The 20,177-nt window shown below is 55.9% G+C and overlaps 1 protein-coding gene across 1 annotated transcript in view; it reads right to left on the bottom strand.

Annotated features, from left to right (window-relative positions):
• Positions 1-4,563: 4,563 nt before the first annotated feature.
• LOC139240160 (GON-4-like protein) overlaps positions 4,564-20,177 on the bottom strand; it is a 72,650-nt gene continuing 57,036 nt past the window's right edge. Inside the window, exons 16-22 of the mRNA XM_070868559.1 lie at positions 18,745-18,931; positions 18,105-18,249; positions 15,890-16,040; positions 13,759-13,875; positions 10,104-11,561; positions 5,440-5,621; positions 4,564-4,653 (exon numbers count right to left, since the gene is read on the bottom strand). Of these exons, the coding sequence (XP_070724660.1) occupies positions 5,499-5,621; positions 10,104-11,561; positions 13,759-13,875; positions 15,890-16,040; positions 18,105-18,249; positions 18,745-18,931 (2,181 nt within the window). The 3' untranslated portion in view covers positions 4,564-4,653; positions 5,440-5,498. The remainder of the gene's footprint in view (positions 4,654-5,439; positions 5,622-10,103; positions 11,562-13,758; positions 13,876-15,889; positions 16,041-18,104; positions 18,250-18,744; positions 18,932-20,177) is intronic.

The following is a 20,177-nucleotide window of genomic DNA, read 5'->3' as shown; positions in this document are numbered from 1 at the left end:
CACACAGACCCGAATGGTTGACGGTCTCTCTCTGCAGGGACTGCCCGACCCGCCCTGCTCTTACACCTCCCGGAGAGACGTGTCTCACAGTCCTCACCTCAGCCACGTCCGGCGGGGAGCACACCATGCAGCTCTGCAGGGCCTTGATGATCTTCTGGTGATGGGACGGGTTCTCGGCAAAGCAAATCTCCAGCTGCCGCAGGAACTTGCGGCTCTTGTCGAAGGCTTGCTGTTCTTCGAACTGCGGGGGGAGGGGAGACAGCGCACGTGCTCAGACACAGCGACACAGCGAGGGAGACGTATCGGTATGCAGGGGGATTGAGCAGACTGCGACAATATTCTCCAAGCGTTTAGAAGAATGCAAATGGAATATAATGTGGAGAAAGGTGAAGTTATCCACTTTGGTCGGAATAATAGAAAAGCAGAGTATTGTTTAAACGGTGAGAGATTGGGAAATGTCGGTGTTCAGAGGGACCTGGGTGTCCTTGTACACCAATCACTGAAAGTTAACCTGCAGGTACAGCAAGTGATTAATGGTATGTTGGCCTTTATTACAGGAGGATTTGAGTATAAGAGTAAAGACGTTTTACTGCGATTATATCGGGCCCTGTGAGACCACACCGGGAGTATTGTGTACAGTTTGGGTCTCCTTACCTTAGGAAACATAGAAAATAGGTGCAGGAGTAGGCCATTCAGCCCTTCTAGCCTGCACCGCCATTCATTGAGTTCATGGCTGAACATGCAACTTCAGTACCCCATTCCTGCTTTCTCGACATACCCCTTGATCCCCCGAGTAGTAAGGACTTCATCTAACTCCTTTTTGAATATATTTAGTGAATTGGCCTCAACAACTTCTGTGCTGTACCTGCATGCCAACCTTCAATGACTGATGTACCATGACACCCAGGTCTCGTTGCACCTCCCCTTTTCCTAATCTGTCACCATTCAGATAATAGTCTGTCTCTCTGTTTTTACCATCAAAATGGATAACCTCACATTTATCCACATTATACTTCATCTGCCACACATTTGCCCACTCACCTAACCTATCCAAGTCACTCTGCAGCCGCATAGCATCCTCCTCGCAGCTCACACTGCCACCCAACTTAGTGTCATCTGCAAATTTGGAGATACTACATTTAATCCCCTCGTCTAAATCATTAATGTACAATGTAAACAGCTGGGGCCCCAGCACAGAACCTTGCGGTACCCCACTAGTCACTGCCTGCCATTCTGAAAAGTACCCATTTACTCCTACTCTTTGCTTCCTGTCTGACAATCAGTTCTCAATTCATGTCAGTACACTACCCCCAATCCCATGTGCTTTAACTTTGCACATTAATCTCTTGTGTGGGACCTTGTCGAAAGCCTTCTGAAAGTCCAAATATACCACATCAACTGGTTCTCCCTTGTCCACTCTACTGGAAACATCCTCATAAAATTCCAGAAGATTTGTCAAGCATGATTTCCCTTTCACAAATCCATGCTGACTTGGACCTATCAGGTCACCTCTTTCCAAATGCGCTGCTATGACATCCTTAATAATTGATTCCATCATTTTACCCACTACTGAGGTCAGGCTGACCGGTCTATAATTCCCTGCTTTCTCTCTCCCTCCTTTTTTAAAAAGTGGGGTTACATTGGCTACCCTCCACTCGATAGGAACTGATCCAGAGTCAATGGAATGTTGGAAAATGACTGTCAATGCATCCGCTATTTCCAAGGCCACCTCCTTAAGTACTCTGGGATGCAGTAAATCAGGTCCTGGGGATTTATCGGCCTTCAATCCCATCAATTTCCCCAACACAATTTCCCGACTAATAAGGATTTCCCTCAGTTCCTCCTCCTTACTAGACCCTCTGACCCCTTTTATATCCGGAAGGTTGTTTGTATCCTCCTTAGTGAATACCGAACCAAAGTACTTGTTCAATTGGTCTGCCATTTCTTTGTTCCCAGTTATGACTTCCCCTGATTCTGACTGCAGGGGACCTACGTTTGTCTTTACTAACCTTTTTCTCTTTGCATATCTATAGAAACTTTTGCAATCCGTCTTAATGTTCCATGCAAGCTTCTTCTCGTACTCCATTTTTCCCTGCCCTAATCAAACCCTTTGTCCTCCTCTGCTGAGTTCTAAATTTCTCCCAGTCCCCGGGTTCGCTGCTATTTCTGGCCAATTTGTATGCCACTTCCTTGGCTTTAATACTATCCCTGATTTCCCTTGATAGCCATGGTTGAGCCACCTTCCCTTTTTTATTTTTACGCCAGACAGGAATGTACAATTTTTGTAGTTCATCCATGCGGTCTCTAAATGACTGCCATTGCCCATCCACAGTCAACCCCTTAAGTATCATTCGCCAATCTATCCTAGCCAATTCACGCCTCATACCTTCAAAGTTAGCCTTCTTTAAGTTCTGGACCATGGTCTCTGAATTAACTGTTTCATTCTCCATCCTAATGCAGAATTCCACCATATTATGGTCACTCTTCCCCAAGGGGCCTCGCACAATGAGATTGCTAATTAATCCTCTCATTACACAACACCCAGTCTAAGATGGCCTCCCCCCTAGTTGGTTCCTCGACATATTGGTCTAGAAAACCATCCCTTATGCACTCCAGGAAATCCTCCTCCACCGTATTGCTTTCAGTTTGGCTAGCCCAATCTATGTGCATATTAAAGTCACCCATTATAACTGCTGCACCTTTATTGCATGCACCCCTAATTTCATGTTTGATGCCCTCCCCAACATCACTACTACTGTTTGGTGGTCTGTATACAATTCCCACTAGCGTTTTCTGCCCTTTGGTGTTCTGCAGCTCTACCCATATAGTTTCCACATCATCCAAGCTAATGTCCTTCCTAACTATTGCATTAATCTCCTCTTTAACCAGCAATGCTACCCCACCTCCTTTTCCTTTTATTCTATCCTTCCTGAATGTTGAATACCCCTGGATGTTGAGTTTCCAGCCTTGATCATCCTGGAGCCACGTCTCCGTAATCCCAATCACATCATACGGAAGGATATACTTGCCATTGAGGGAGTGCAGCGAAGGTTCACCAGACTGATTCCTGGGATGGGGGGGATTGTCCTATGGGGAGAGATTGAGCAGACTGGGCTGATATTCTCTGGAGTTTAGAAGAATGAGAGGTGATCTCATTGAAACATACAACATTCTTACAGGGATTGACAGGGTAGATGCAGGGAGGGTGTTTCCCCCCCGGGCTGGGGAGTCTAGAACCAGGGGGTCACACAGTCTCAGGATAAGGGCTCGGCCATTTAGGACTGAGATAAAGAGGAATTTCTTCACTCAGAGGGTGGTGAATCTTTGGAATTCTCTCCAGAGGGCTGTGGAGGCTCAGTCTTTGAGTATATTCAAGGCTGAGATCGATAGATTTTTGGATATTAAGGGAATCGAGGGATCGGGCGGGAAAGTGGAGTTGAGGTTGAAGATCAGCTGTGATCTTATAGAATGGCGGAGCAGGCTCGAGGGGCCGAATGGCCGACTTCTGCTCCTAATTATTAGACTCGTAGAACGAGAGTTCGAATCCTACCTCAGGCTATTTTGAGAGTTTGAAATAAGAAAAGAAGAATTAGGAGCAGGAGTACGACCACTCACAGGTTGGTGGAGCTGTTGAGTTGGGAGGGGCTTAGTGAGTCACGTGATGTTCACAAGACTCAATAAAACCCCGGCCAGTTGGGTTCGGGGGATCCACGATGGGGCAGGTGGTTGTGAGCCTGGTAATGTGTAGTGTGATTGTTAAACCTTTTGCTAATAAACTGACTGGTTGTTAATAGCAACGTGTTGCTGTGAATTCTTAAGCCAAGAACCCAAGAAACAAATACAGGTTGACCCTCCCTTATCCAGCACCCTTGGGACCTGACCTGGGCCGAATGAGGGATTTTGCCGGATGAGGGGAGGTCATCAGCCAAGGGGGGGGGGGGGAGGGGTGTGGAGGCGGAGGTCAGTAGCCCGAGGTCGGGGGAGTGGGAGCGGAGGTCCGTGGCCCGAGGTCGGGGGAGTGGGGCCCGGGGTCGGGGATGGAGGTCAGTGGCCCGAGGTCGGGGGCCCAGAGGTCGGGGGGTGGGGTCGGAGGCCCGAGGTCTGGGGGTGGGGCTGGAGGTCGGGGGCCGTGGCCCGGGGTCGGAGGCCCGAGGTGGGGTCGGAGGCCCGAGGTCTGGGGGTGGGGCTGGAGGTCGGGGGCCGTGGCCCGAGGTCGGGGTCGGAGGCCCGAGGTGGGGTCGGAGGCCCGAGGTGGGGTCGGAGGTCGGTGGCCCGAAGTCGGTGGTCAGGGGGTGGGGTCGGAGGTGTGGGGGCGGAGGTCAGTGGCCCGAGCAGGCCCAGAGAAGTATCTGCACATTCGCCACCTGGTGGCCGCGAATGGTGCCGGACAAGGGAGCCCCAGATAAGAGCGGTTCAACCTGTACATTACACCACCCCCCCTCTCGATAACCTCACCAGCCCGCACTGCAGTGCCTGCTCGGGCAGCAGGAAGGCCGCAAAGTCCTTCAGCAGCTGCGGCCACTCCTGGATGATGTCACACAGGTCGGCGTAGAGGTCGACGGCTGTCCGCTGGTCGGGGTTGGTCTCAAAGTCGTACAGAATCCGCAGGAACTCCTCGTACTTGCCGGGAACGTCCTGGAGGGCCTCTCGCACCTGGGGGGGGGGGGGGGGGGGGGGGGGGGAGCGAGGGGGGCAGGGTCAGTAATCTCACCGGGGCATACACCAATGGCCCGAGATACGGCGCGGTAAACGTACGTGAGCTGGGCAGGGCGAGACACACAAACTACTTGTATCACCAGCACTCCACAATAAGATACAACCTCTCTCTCTCCACCCACCCCCCCACTATTTCGAAGGAGAGCAGGGGGAGTTCTCCCCGGTGTTCCTGGGCCCAATATTTATCCCTTAAGCAACATCACTAAAAACACAAGATCTGGATCGTTACCACATTGCTGTTTGCTTGTCCGCAAATTGGCTGCCGTGTTTCCCACATACATCGTCATCATGGGCAGTCCCTCGGAATCGAGGGAGACTTGCTTCCACTCTAACAATGAGTCCTCAGGTGGCTGAACAGTCCAATACAAGAACCCCAGTCCCTGTCACAGGTGGGACAGACAGTAGTTGAGGGAAGGGGAGGGTGGGACTGGTTTGCCGCACGCTCCTTCCGCTGCCTGCGCTTGGTTTCTGCACGCTCTCGGCGACGAGACTCGAGGTGCTCAGCGCCCTCCCGGATGCACTTCCTCCACTTAGGGCGGACTGGTCTTTGGGCCCAGGGACTCCCAGGTGTCGGTGGGGGATGTTGCACTTTATCAGGGAGGCTTTGAGGGTGGTCCCTTGTAAGTGACAACACTCCTAAAGTGCTTCATTGGGCTGCGAGGCGCTTTGTGACGTGCGGTGGTCGTGACAGGCGCTATAGAAATGCAAGTCTCTCTCTCTCACCTTGCTCAGGTACGCCTGTGCAAACGCCATGTCCTTCTGCTCACGGAGCGGGTCGTTGTTCAGAATGTCTTCGTCGTACAGCAGCAAGAGTTTGGAGGTGTCCTTACTGACTCTCCTCCTCCCTCGCTTTGCCCGCGTACGGCTCGAAGCTTTGCCTTTTCCCGACAGCTTCCGGCCTTCACCTGAAAACGGGAGCCACAGAATCCCAGGTAAATGCCCACAAAATTCCGTACATTAAAAGGGCAATACGCACGCGTGGGACCCACAACTGGGGTGTCCCTCAAGCCTCTGAAATTCAGAGAACCCCCTCCCCTCAGGATGCAATTAAACCCCCCCCCCACCTCACACACCACACCAGGGGAGGGACGGTTCCCCCCAGCTCTCCACGTCTCCTGACAGAGGCACCGGTCAGATCACTGGGTCAGTGTGTATGGGGAGGACGGGGAATGGTCAGAGGGGCAGATCAGAGCCGCTCGATCTCACAGCGTAGACCCTGAACTGTCTGGAACCCACAATATAAATTAAATCAAAACAGTTACAGTGATCCCAGCTACAGAGAGAGAGAGAGAGAGAAAGAGAGAGATAGCGAGTCAGGGGAGAGCGCACACGAGCGGGGGAGAGAGAGAGAGCGCGGGGGGAGAGAGAGCGCGGGGGGAGTGTTAACGTGTAGCTACAGGAAGGCCTCCAGAAATGGGAGTGTGAAGAAGAGGGTGGGATTTTCTCTCGCCGGGGGCACAGGTGGAACAGGCTAGAGCCACCGCCCGAGACCTGAGCTGTTTGTCGAGCCTGCGGAGAAGAGCTTGGACAGGGAGTGTTGGAGGCTATTTGCCCACGGGGGCATCACCGTCACGCCCGACCCTGCCCTCACTGGAGACCGCGGGCACATGTGGATCGGAAGAGCACGATCCCGGGCTCACTGTCCCAGGAGGGGGGGGGGGGGGTGGAGACTGAGACCCACGGTGAACCCGGAGTCTCTCCTACCTCGCAAGCAGCTCCTGCCGTGGGCCTGTCCGCGGGCCGTGGGGAAGGACTCCCCAAGCAGCTCCGTCTCCGCCCGCTCCCCCGGCACGCCATCCGTCTCTTTCTGCAGCAGCTCCAGCCCTTCCCCCTCCTCCTCCTCCTCGGGCTCAGAGTTCTCCTCCTGCGAGTTCTCCTCCTCAGAGTCGGCCTCTTGGCTCAATCGCCGCTCCGACGCCAGCCATGTCAGTTTCTCCATCGTCTCCTGCGGGGGGGGGGGGGGGGGGCGGGGGGGGGGAACGTGAATAACGGGCATCAGCGGCCGCACTGCTCCCCATCCCCCTCTGTCCCCCCTCCCCCGGCGCTTCCCGACAGTGGCATAGTGATCGGGAGCTGGTTTCGCCCCCAGCCCTGCCCCCCACTCTGGGTCAGCCCCGCACTGTCGGAGGGGCGGTACTGAGGGAGTGCCGCACTGTCGGAGGGGCGGTACTGAGGGAGTGCCGCACTGTCGGAGGGGCGGTACTGAGGGAGTGCCGCACTGTCGGAGGGGCGGTACTGAGGGAGTGCCGCACTGTCGGAGGGGCGGTACTGAGGGAGCGCAGCACTGTCGGAGGGACGGTACTGAGGGAGCGCCGCACTGTCGGAGGGGCAGTACTGAGGGAGCGCCGCACTGTCGGAGGGGCAGTACTGAGGGAGCGCCGCACTGTCGGAGGGGCAGTACTGAGGGAGCGCCGCACTGTCGGAGGGGCAGTACTGAGGGAGCGCCGCACTGTCGGAGGGGCAGTACTGAGGGAGCGCCGCACTGTCGGAGGGGCAGTACTGAGGGAGCGCCGCACTGTCGGAGGGGCAGTACTGAGGGAGCGCCGCACTGTCGGAGGGGCAGTACTGAGGGAGCGCCGCACTGTCGGAGGGGCAGTACTGAGGAAGCGCCTCACTGTCGGAGGGGCAGTACTGAGGATGTTTCTCCTCATGGGGGAATGTAGAATACTGTGGAGGAGGATTTCCTGGAGTGTATTAGGGATGGTTTTCTAGACCAATATGTCGAGAAACCAAGTAGAGAGCAGGCCATCCTAGATTGGGTGATGTGTAACGAGAGAGAATTAATTAGCAATCTTGTTGTGCGAGGCCTCTTGGGGAAGAGTGACTATAATATGGTAGAATTCTTCATTAAGATGGAGAGTGACACAGTTAATTCAGAGACTAGGGTCCTGAACTTAAGGAAAGGTAACTTCGATGGTATGAGACGTGAATTGGCTAGAATAGACTGGAGAATGATACTTAAAGGGTTGACGGTGGATAGGCAATGGCAAACATTTAAAGATCACATGGATGAACTTCAACAATTGTACATCCCTGTCTGGAGTAAAAATAAAACTGGGAAGGTGGCTCAACCGTGGCTAACAAAGGAAATTAAGGATAGTGTTAAATCCAAGGAAGAGGCATATAAATTGGCCAGAAAAAGCAGCAAACCTGAGGACTGGGAGAAATTTAGATTTCAGCAGAGGAATAATGGGGAACAAAGAAATGGCAGACCAATTGAACAAATACTTTGGTTCTGTCTTTACGAAGGAAGATACAAATAACCTTCCGGAAATACTGGGGGACCGAGGGTCTAGTGAGAAGGAGGAACTGAAGGATATCCTTATTAGTCAGCAAATTGTATTAGGGAAAATGATGGGATTGAAGGCTGATAAATCCCCAGGGCCTGATAGTCTGCATCCCAGAGTACTTAAGGAAGTGGCCCTAGAAATAGTGGATGCATTGGTGATCATTTTCCAACAGTCTATCGACTCTGGATCAGTTCCCATGGACTGGAGGGTAGCTAATGTAACATCACTTTTTAAGAAAGGAGGGAGAGAGAAAACGGGTAATTATAGACCGGTTAGCCTGACATCAGTGGTGGGGAAAATGTTGGAATAAATTATTAAAGATGAAATAGCAACGCATTTGGAAAGCAGTGACAGGATCGGTCCAAGTCAGCATGGATTTATGAAAGGGAAATCGTGCTTGACATTCTTCGAGAATTTTTTTGAGGATGTAATTAATTAGTAGAGTGGACAAGGGAGAACCAGTGGATGTGGTGTATTTGGACTTTCAAAAACTTTTGACAAGGTCCCACACAAGAGATTGGTGTGCAAAATTAAAGCACGTGGTATTGGGAGTAATGTACTGACGTGGAGAGAGAACTGGTTGGCAGACAGGAAGCAGAGAGTCGGGATAAACGGGTCCTTTTCAGAATGGCAGGCAGTGACTAGTGGAGTGCCGCAGGGCTCAGTGCTGGGACCCCAGTTATTTACAATATACATCAATAATTTAGATGAAGGAATTGAGTGTAATATCTCCAAGTTTGCAGATGACACTAAACTGGGTGGCGGTGTGAGCTGTGAGGAGGATGCTAAAAGGCTGCAGGGTGACTTGGACAGGTTAGGTGAGTGGGCAAATGCATGGCAGATGTAGTATAATGTGGATAAATGTGAGATTATCGACTTTGGGGGCAAAAACACAAAGGCAGAATATTATCTGAATGGCGGCAGATTAGTAAAAGGGGAGGTGCAACGAGACCTGGGTGTCATGGTACATCAGTCATTGAAAGTTGGCATGCAGGTACAGCAGGCAGTGAAGGCGGCAAATGGCATGTTGGCCTTCATAGCGAGAGGATTTGAGTATAGGAGCAGGGAGGTCTTACTGCAGTTGTACAGGGCCTTGGTGAGGCCTCACCTGGAGTATTGTGTACAGTTTTGGTCTCCTAATCTGAGGAAGGACATTCTTGCTATTGAGGGAGTGCAGCGAAGGTTCACCAGACGGATTCCTGGGATGGCAGGACTGACATATGAGGAGAGACTGGATCAACTGGGCCTTTATACACTGGAGTTTAGAAGAATGAGAGGGGATCTCATAGAAGCATATAAAATTCTGACAGGATTGGACAGGTTAGATGCGGGAAGAATGTTCCCGATGTTGGGGAAGTCCAGAACCAGGGGTCACAGTCTAAGGATAAGGGGTAAGCCATTTAGGACTGAGATGAGGAGAAACTTCTTCACTCAGAGAATTGTGAACCTGTGGAATTCTCTACCGCAGAAAGTTGTTGAGGCCAGTTCGTTGGATATATTCAAAAGGGAGTTAGATGTGGTCCTTACGGCTAAAGGGAGAGAAAGCAGGAAAGGGGTACTGAGGGGAATGATCAGCCATGATCTTATTGAATGGTGGTGCAGGCTCGAAGGGCCGAATGGCCTACTCCTGCACCTATTTTCTATCTTTCTAGAACTCGGGAGCATCGTTTCAGAATAAAGGGTCACCCAGTAAAGATGGAGAATGAGATGAGGAGGAATTTCTTCTCTCTGAGGGCGGTGTATCGGTGGAATTCTCTGCCCAAGAGAGCTGTGGAGGCTGGGTCATTGAATATATTTAAGGTGGCAATTGACAGATTTTTGAACGATCAAGGAGCGAAGGGTTATGGGGAGCGGGCGGGGAAGTGGAGCTGAGTCCAAGATCGGATCGGCCAGGATCTAAGTGAATGGCGGAGCTGTATTCAAGGGGACGTATGGCTAACTCCTGCTCCGATTTCTTATGTTGACCGTCCAGTCGAATTGAGGGAACAAGCGGACACGCCCAACCGCCCTCCCTCACGTGCCTCATCCACGTCGCCCCGAGAGGAACCACGTCCCGGCCCCCTCTGCTCCTCCGCAACGCCCGTCCCGCCCTCTCACCTGGAGCTCGGGGACGGAGAGCGCCGACTCCTCGGAGGCCGACGACAAGACCTCTTCGTCTTCCTCGTCCTGCGTCAGGTCGTCGAAATCCTCGTCGTCATCCTCGTCCGGCCCGTCTTTCTCCGCCTTGTCCGCCCGGGCTTTCGGGTCCTCGGGGCTGGCTGCCAACTCCTCGCCGCTGATGCCTTCGTCGGCTTTCTCGGCCTTGGCCGGTGTCGGTGGGCTTGGCGGCTCTCTGTCCCTCTCGGGGGCCGTCGCCGGTCCCCGTGAGGACGCCTCCTCCGGACGGGCGTCCGTCTGGCGCAGGCCTTGGGCGGGGCTTCCCAGCGAAGGTTCAACGCCCGGCTCCAGGCCGGGGACCACCTGCCGCTTGTCCGGCGTCCGCTTCTCCGGGGTCTCCTTCTCCGGCGAGCTCTCCGAGCCGGGAGACCGCCCGGGTGGGACCCCGCCGCCTTCCGAGGGGGGCCGGTCCGAGCCTTCGGCCCCGACGGAGGGGGGTCCCGGCGAACCTCCGCCCGCGTCTCGCGTCCGCTCGGCCGTCGCTCCCTCGCCGTCGGGAGGGCGGCTTTGAGGAGATTCCTTCGCCGCGTCCTCCTCCTCCTCCTCCTCCTCGTCCCTCGCGGAGCCTGGAGCCTCGCTTTGCGCCGATTCCTCCCGGGGCCCCCTCTCCAGCTCCCCGGCCTCGCCGCTCGGCGGGGGGTCCTCTCCGCCGGGAGCCGGGGGCGCCTCGTGGCTCCCCGCTGCCGTGGCGACGGGCGCGCCCAGGCGGCAGGCGAAGGCGGCGGCGGGGCCGACCACCACGGTGGCCAGGCGGAGGGTGCGCCCGGCGCCCACGGCCACCGCCGTGGCCGGCGGCAGGGGTCGGATCACGTTGCAGCCGCCAGCGGCCAGGCCGAGCAGCTTGACGCCGGCCGGCACTGCCAAGATGACGGGGGCCCGGTGGACGGGCAGGGGGACCAGGGAGGGGCGAGGACGGCGGGCCCTGGGCTCGCCCCTCCCGGGCCGCCGGGCTTTGCGGGGGCTCGGCCAGGCGGCTGGGGCCTGAGGCGGGGGCAGCTGGACGAAGGAGAGGGCGGGGGCCGAGGGGGCGGGCTGGATCAGGCGGGGCAGGGGCCGGACGTGGTGCTTCGGCGGCAGCAGCGGACCCGGCTGCTTGAGGGCGGCTTTCTTGGCCGCCGGGTGGATCAGGACGGGCTTGCCCGCCGAGGGCCTCCGCTTGCGACGCCGCAGGTCCTTCTTGCCCAGGTGGCTGAGCTTGGGCTTCAGCAGCAGCGTCACTCCCTCGGGGATCAGCAGGGGGCAGCACTGGCCGCAGGCTGACTGCCCGCTCCGCTCCGGCCCCACCGCCCGGCCGGCAGGCCCGGCCTCCGGGGGGCTGGCGTTGGCTTCCGGCCCTCTCGCCGGCTCGCACTCGTCCGCGTTCTGCTCCAGCCACCTGCGCATCGCCGGCAAGCTCCTCTGCAACAACAAGGGACAACGGGCGAGTTAGTGGAATGGCAGAGCACACAAGGCCGCCATTCGGCCCATCGTTCCCACACCGGCTCTTTCAAAGAGCGGCCCAATTAGTCCTCCCATAGCCCGGCAAATATTTCCTTCTGAACACCCCCAAAAACTGACCTTTTCTGACCCCCCCCCCCAAAATTGACCAATTCTGACCCCCCCCAAAATTGACCGTTTCTGACCGCCCCCAAAATTGACCGTTTCTGACCGCCCCCAAAATTGACCGTTTCTGACCGCCCCCAAAATTGACCGTTTCTGACCGCCCCCAAAATTGACCGTTTCTGACCGCCCCCAAAATTGACCGTTTCTGACCGCCCCCAAAATTGACCGTTTCTGACCGCCCCCAAAATTGACCGTTTCTGACCGCCCCCAAAATTGACCGTTTCTGACCGCCCCCAAAATTGACCGTTTCTGACCGCCCCCAAAATTGACCGTTTCTGACCGCCCCCAAAATTGACCGTTTCTGACCGCCCCCAAAATTGACCGTTTCTGACCGCCCCCAAAATTGACCGTTTCTGACCGCCCCCAAAATTGACCGTTTCTGACCGCCCCCAAAATTGACCGTTTCTGACCGCCCCCAAAATTGACCGTTTCTGACCGCCCCCAAAATTGACCGTTTCTGACCGCCCCCAAAATTGACCGTTTCTGACCGCCCCCAAAATTGACCGTTTCTGACCCCCCCCAAAATTGACCGTTTCTGACCCCCCCCAAAATTGACCGTTTCTGACCGCCCCCAAAATTGACCGTTTCTGACCGCCCCCAAAATTGACCGTTTCTGACCACCCCCAAAATTGACCGTTTCTGACCACCCCCAAAATTGACCGTTTCTGACCACCCCCAAAATTGACCGTTTCTGACCGCCCCCAAAATTGACCGTTTCTGACCGCCCCCAAAATTGACCGTTTCTGACCGCCCAAAATTGACCGTTTCTGACCGCCCAAAATTGACCGTTTCTGACCGCCCAAAATTCACCAATCTCATTATCACATTGCTGTTTGTGGGATCTTCCTGTGCGCAAATTGGCGGTCGTGTTTCCCACAGTACAATAGTGGTACCACACTCCAAGAAGTACTTTATTGGCTGTGAGGCACTTTGAGGCGTCCGGTGGTTGTGAAAGGTGCTATATAAATCGTTCTTTATCCAATTTCCGGTTTGAAAGTCACTATTGAATCTGCTCCCACCGCCCTTTCAGACAGCGCGTTCCCGATCACAACAACTCGCTGGGTAAAGAGATCCTTTGGAGAAACTCAATCAGCCCCTCGAGGTACAGCCGAATTCGTTGCAAAGACGACTGAAGTTTAGTAACTAAACTGCGCCCCTTTCTCCTTTACTGCACCCCCACACACCGGTTACCTCAAATGGGCAGAGACAAGCTGTGATTGGGATTGCACAGGGCAGATACAGCACGGGATTACATATAGTCTAGCCAGGTTATTCAACCGTGGGACAGCACAGCCGCCCCCACCCAGCATCAACGCAATGACTGACGGGGACACTGGACGGTGATGGAGAGCGGGGACCCTCTCTAAAGGTCTGCCGCCCCTGGGCTCAGGGTGCCGAGTCCAATTTTAGTGCCTCTATCACCACCGACATTGAGACCAGCGCAGACTGTCACACAAACCTGCTACCTCCATAGACACCGTGCCTCAGTACATCAAGCAGAGCCGAGAATGGCCACTTGGACAACGTACATGAGATCTGCAAAAACCCATGGGACTGTACCTGCCCTGGGAGTGTTTGATGGGACAGTGTAGAGGGAGCTTTACTCTGTATCTAACCCTGTGCTGTACCTGCCCTGGGAGTGTTTGATGGGACAGTGTAGAGGGAGCTTTACTCTGTATCTAACCCTGTGCTGTACCTGCCCTGGGAGTGTTTGATGGGACAGTGTAGAGGGAGCTTTACTCTGTATCTAACCCCGTGCTGTACCTGCTCTGGGAGTGTTTGATGGAACAATGTAGAGGGAGCTTTACTCTGTATCTAACCCCGTGCTGCACCTGCCCTGGGAGTGTTTGATGGGACAGTGTAGAGGGAGCTTTACTCTGTATCTAACCCCGTGCTGTACCTGCCCTGGGAGTGTTTGATGGAACAGTGCCCTGAACTACAGCGGCAACAACCTGACCTTTATGGGGAGGGAGCTGGAGTCATTGCTGCCCACCTGAAGCCAGAAGGGGAGCTGGTTCTCCTCTCTCTCGATGGGCGGGCGTCTCTCCTCTGGGCTCACGGACGTAAACGGGCTGGGCATCGGCAGCATAATCTTCCTCTTCTTAAAAAGCTGTAAACAAAAGAGTGTGTTTGACACCCGGTGCTGGTGACCGATCCAGGAAAAAAAAACTCGACAACCCGCCAAACCTCCGTAAAACCACTCGCTCCCCGGTGCCTCAATTTAAAACTCTCACCCTTGCCTTCAAACCCCATCTTGGTCCCCGTGACCTCCTCTGACCCTCGCATGCGAGCCCAGCCCGCGAATGTTGTGTGGCTGGTCGACCGGTGGGAACATCAGCGCCCCGTTCGAGTACAGCAGTGGGGTCGGCGAGTCGAGTTTTGGGGAATTGTCAGCCGGCGTGGTTCACCTCCTCCCGGTCCCAGGCACACGGAGCGACTGTGGGGCCCCCAAAGTCCGGTCACTCTGCACAGACGACAGCCAAAATATCTGATCCGTGATAGGAGCCTGTAATGTACTGTACGCACCGGTGAGCACGCTCACGAGTTTGTGGAGCTGTCGAGTTGGGCGGGGCTTAGCCAGTCACGTGATGTTCACAAGACTCAATAAAACCCCGGCCAGTTGGGTTCGGGGGATCCATGATGGGGCAGGTGGTTGTGAGCCTGGTGGATGAACTGGTAATGTGTAGTGTGATTGTTCAACCTTTCCAAATAAACCAACTAGTTCTTAATAGCGACGTGTTGCTGTGAATTCTTAAGCAGAGGTACCCATGAAGCATTACAGAACCGCTCACCCATCAGCCCCTGTGCTCGCTGACCGACATTCGCTTCCGATCCGGTAATGCCTCAATTTTAAAATACTCATCCTTGTGTTCAAATCCCTCCATGGCCTCAGCCTGACCGCCCCCCACGCCCATCTCCCCTCCCTATCTCTGTAACCTCCTCCAGTCCTACACACCTCCCTATCTCTGTAACCTCCTCCAGTCCTACACCCCTCCCTATCTCTGTAACCTCCTCCAGTCCTACACCCCTCCCTATCTCTGTAACCTCCTCCAGTCCTACACCCCTCCCTATCTCTGTAACCTCCTCCAGTCCCTACACCCCTCCTTATCTCTGTAACCTCCTCCAGCCCCTACACCCCTCCCGATCTCTGTAACCTCCTCTAGTCCCTACACCCCTCCCTATCTCTAACCTCCTCCAGCCCCTACACCCCTCCCTATCTCTGTAACCTCCTCCAGTCCTACACCCCTCCCTATCTCTGTAACCTCCTCCAGCCCCTACACCCCTCCCTATCTCTGTAACCTCCTCCAGCCCTACACCCCTCCCTATCTCTGTAACCTCCTCCAGTCCTACACCCCTCCCTATCTCTGTAACCTCCTCCAGCCCCTACACCCCTCCCTATCTCTGTAACCTCCTCCAGTCCCTACACCCCTCCCTATCTCTGTAACCTCCTCCAGCCCCTACACCCCTCCCTATCTCTGTAACCTCCTCTAGTCCCTACACCCCTCCCTATCTCTGTAACCTCCTCCAGCCCCTACACCCCTCCCTATCTCTGTAACCTCCTCCAGTCCTACACCCCTCCCTATCTCTGTAACCTCCTCCAGTCCTACACCCCTCCCTATCTCTGTAACCTCCTCCAGCCCCTACACCCCTCCCTATCTCTGTAACCTCCTCCAGTCCTACACCCCTCCCTATCTCTGTAACCTCCTCCAGCCCCTACACCCCTCCCTATCTCTGTAACCTCCTCCAGTCCCTACACCCCTCCCGATCTCTGTAACCTCCTCCAGCCCCTACACCCCTCCCTATCTCTGTAACCTCCTCTAGTCCCTACACCCCTCCCTATCTCTAACCTCCTCCAGTCCCTACACCCCTCCCTATCTCTGTAACCTCCTCCAGCCCCTACACCCCTCCCTATCTCTGTAACCTCCTCCAGCCCCTACACCCCTCCCTACCTCTGTAACCTCCTCCAGCCCCTACACATCAACATCAGCCCAGCACAGCCCAGCGATGGAGGTTCCCTGTGTGTGCAGTTACCCACCGAGCCAACGGGTGGCGGTAGGGGGCATGGGGGCAGTTTCCCGGTCAGAACCGCCGCGACCGCTGGCCGATTCCCGGGCCTCACGCACCTTGATCACGTTGTCCGGAGCTCGGCTGACACTCAGGTTCTTGATCCGGACGGACAGCTGGTGGTAGGTCTTTGGGGGCATGAGGTACTGACTGATCAAGGGTTTGGGATAGTCCGTCTCTTCGAAGTGCTTCAGACCCAGGACCAGCAGACTGCAGTACGCAGAGGAGGAGGGGGGGGGGGGGGGTGTGGGGAGACAGGAACAGCAACGGGAAGAGAGAGAGATTATAGAGGAACAGACAGACAGTCACTTCACTAAAACCCCCAGATACAGAACAGGACGGCCGGACTCTGAACGCAGGCAGAGACAGGTTAACACAGGAACAGGAGGCCATTCAGCCCCTCGAGCCTGTTACACAGGAACAGGAGGCCATTCAGCCCCTCGAGCCTGTTACACAGGAACAGGAGGAGGCCCATTCAGCCCCTCGAGTCTGTTACACAGGAACAGGAGGAGGTCCATTCAGCCCCTCGAGCCTGTTACACAGGAACAGGAGGAGGTCCATTCAGCCCCTCGAGCCTGTTACACAGGAACAGGCTGATTCAACCCCTCGAGCCTGTTACACAGGAACAGGAGGGGGCTCATTCAGCCCCTCGGGCCAGTTACACAGGAACAGGAGGGGGCCCACTCAGCCCCTCGAGCCTGTTACACAGGAACAGGAGGAGGCCCATTCAGCCCCTCGAGCCTGTTACACAGGAACAGGAGGAGGTCCATTCAGCCCCTCGAGCCTGTTACACAGGAAAACGAGGCCATTCAGCCCCTCGAGCCTGATACACAGGAACCTTCTGCTGTGTGTAACCATGCTATGATTCTATTAACTCCATCTGTCATGACTCTGCTCAAAGTCAATAGATTGACCCCTGGGAGGAGAGGGTTTTCCTACGAGGAGAGATTGAGCAGACTGGGCCGATACTCTCTGGAGTTTAGAAGAATGAGAGATGATCTCGTTGAATCATATCAGATTCTGAGGGGGCTTGACAGGGTAGATGCAGGGAGGATGTTTCCCCCCGGGCTGGGGAGTCTAGAATCAGGGGGTCACACAGTCTCAGGATAAGGGCTCGGCCATTGAGGACTGAGATGAGGAGGAATTTCTTCACTCAGAGGGTGGTGAATCTCTGGAATTCTCTGCCCCAGAGGGCTGTGGAGGCTCAGTCGTTGAGTACGTTCAAGACCGAGATTTTTGGACTCGAGGGATCAGGTGGGAAAGTGGAGTTGAGGCGGAAGATCAGCCGAGATCTCATTAAATGGTGGAGCAGGCTCGAGGGGCCGAATGGCCGACTCCTGCTCCTAGTTCTTCTGTTCTTAAATCTCTCTGCACCTCTGCAGACCCTCGCTTCTCGACATTGAGAAAATGACGCTGATCTATCTTTCTTGGGTCCAAAGTGGACAAGGTTGATCTTCTGCCACGTTGGGACTCCAGCTGCCACTCAGCTCGGTCCCAAAGTCTCGCTCCCAGTCTTGGACCCACCCCCCCCATCCTCCCAGCGGGGGTGTTGAGGCGGAGAGGGGCAGCTCCCGTCTCAGTCCACGCCGCGGGCAATGCAGAGCCGCGGAGAGCGAGGGAGGGAGCGGAGATAATGGGCTCGCTGCGGGGGGTGGGGGAAGCAAGGCAGGGCGGCGATTGCCCCAGGGGTCTGTACCCCAGGACAAAGCAGCCCCAACTCGATGGGCCACACTACCCACCACCTTCAACACTCACTCCCTCCACCACCGGCGCACCGTGGCTGCAGTGTGCACCGTCTACAAGATGCACCGCGGCAACTCGCCAAGGCTTCTTCGGCAGCACCTCCCAAACCCGCGACCTCTACCGCCTAGAAGGACAAGGGCAGCAGGTCCATGGGAACACCACCACCTCCACGTTCCCCTCCCAGTCACACACCATCCCGACTGGGAAATATATCGGCCGTTCCTTCATCGTCGCTGGGTCACAATCCTGGAACTCCCTCCCTAACAGCACTGTGGGAGCACCTTCACCACACGGACTGCAGCGGTTCAAGAAGGCGGCTCACCACCACCTGCTCGAGGGGCCATTAGGGGGATGGGCAATAAACGCCGGCCTTGGCCAGCGACGCCCACATCCCAGGAACGAATACTTTCAAAAAGATCTGTGCCCCAGCGACGGTCAGGGAGCAAGCAGGCAGGACGGGAGACACAGGGCCCCCTGGGAACCCTCCTTCCCAACACTTGGCGCGCTCGACCGCTCGGCCGGGGAACTTACTTGTCTTCCGCTTTGCTGAACCAGGCTTTGTCCTTGGGGTGTTTCGGCTGCAGGGCGGATTGTGGCAGCAGCTGCGGGTACATGAAGACCCGCCCGGTGGCCAGGATCCAGGCCACTTCCTTCGGCAGATAATTCGACTCGTCAACTGCACAACAAGAGGAACCGCCCTTAAAGACCCGACAAGAAAACAGCTGACAGCAACTCGCTGGGTGGCCGCGCCCACCACTTGGGAGCATTTGGAGAAGACGGGAACCATACCCACCCACCCCCCGCCCGCCAGGAACGGTTGTTGGCCTCACTGCCGTACCGCGGGATCTTGCTGTGCACCAAATGGCTGCCGAGCTTGCCGACCTTCCGGCTCAGAGAACTCGCTCACACAGGGAGGGGCTCGGGCAAATTGCACGGAGGCTTTTAAGGGGGAGCTACGTGGGGGTAGGAGGGAATAGGAGGTCAGGCTGAAGGGCGGGGGGTGGTGGAGTGCGGGGGGGAGGGGAGTGCGGGGGGCGGGGGGAGGGGAGTGCGGGGGGCGGGGGGAGGGGAGTGCGGGGGGCGGGGAGTGCGGGGGGCGGGGGGAGGGGAGTGCGGGGGAGGGGCTCCATCGATGCCGCCCTTCCTGCCGCGGATGGTCGCACACACTCACATCGTCGGCTCATCCTCTGCTCCTCCTTTGCCGGGGGCACCTTGACACGCTGCTTCACACTTTTGCCGAACTCCTCAGTGAGCGTCAGCGCCTCCTTCAGGATGCACGGCGAGAACGCGGAGCAGAAATCCGGGCCCGTGGCCGAGTGAATCTCGCTGGCCTTCTCCGCAAAGCTCGCCAGCTCTTTCTGAGGGGGGGGGAACGGACACACACAGGATGACTCAGTCCACCAGCTCACACTACAGCTTCATACAGTACATCAACCCCTCCCTATCTCTGTAACCTCCTCCAGACCCTACACCCCTCCCCATCTCTGTAACCTCCGCCAGCCCCTACACCCCTCCCTATCTCTGTAACCTCCTCCAGACCCTACACCCCTCCCTATCTCTGTAACCCCCTCCAGCCCCTACACCCCTCCCTATCTCTGTAACCTCCTCCAGCCCCTACACCCCTCCCTATCTCTGTAACCCCCTCCAGCCCCTACACCCCTCCCTATCCCTGTAACCCCCTCCAACCCCTACACCCCTCCCTATCTCTGTAACCCCCTCCATCCCTCCCCATCTCTGTAACCCCCTCCAACCCCTACACCCCTCCCTATCTCTGTAACCCCCTCCACCCCTCCCTATCTCTGTAACCCCCTCCATCCCTCCCCATCTCTGTAACCCCCTCCACCCCTCCCCATCTCTGTAACCCCCTCCAGCCCCTACACCCCTCCCTATCTCTGTAACCTCCTCCAGCCCCTACACCCCTCCCTATCTCTGTAACCCCTCCAGCCCCTACATTCCTTCCTATCTCTGTTAAGACACTCCTTAAAACCTCCCTCTTGGACTAAGCTTTTGGTTACCTGTCCCTAATATCTCCTTAAGCGGCTCGGTGTGAGATTTGGTCTGATTTACGCTGCTGTGAAGCGCCTTGGGACGTTTCACCACATTAAAGGCGCTATATAAATGCACACTGCTTCTGTTTGTCACCCCTACCCAACACATTTAATTAAAACGCCCCATCTATGAATTTCTCCCTGTTCCTATCCCGGTAATCTCAGCCACCCTGTACCCCCCTAAACGCTCCACTGCTCTGTCCCTTTGCATCCCTCCTACACACTCCACCTCACCAACAACAGTCAAACCTCCTGCTGGCTCAATATTACTGGACCTCCCTCACTGGCGCATTTAAAGTCCCCCTGCGGCATCCGTCTGCATGCTTTGAAATCCGACGCAACATAGAAACATACGGCTCCAAGTTTCCACACGCGGCAAAACAGGCGTCCCTCCGAGCTGGGCGCCCGTTTTCCGCGGCGAAAACGGCGCCCGAAAAAAAACGCGCTATTCTCGAACGCTTTGCAGCTCGATGTCAGCTTGGCGCGCGGGGCCCAGGGGGCGGAGCTTACCACTCGCGCCGATTTTGTAAGTAGGAGGGGGCGGGTACCATTTAAA

Source organism: Pristiophorus japonicus, chromosome 30 (assembly GCF_044704955.1).
Source record: "Pristiophorus japonicus isolate sPriJap1 chromosome 30, sPriJap1.hap1, whole genome shotgun sequence".
In the NCBI taxonomy this organism is placed as follows: domain Eukaryota; kingdom Metazoa; phylum Chordata; class Chondrichthyes; family Pristiophoridae; genus Pristiophorus; species Pristiophorus japonicus.
Note: the sequence above shows the minus strand (reverse complement) of the source record. Positions and strands in the feature narration are given on the sequence as shown.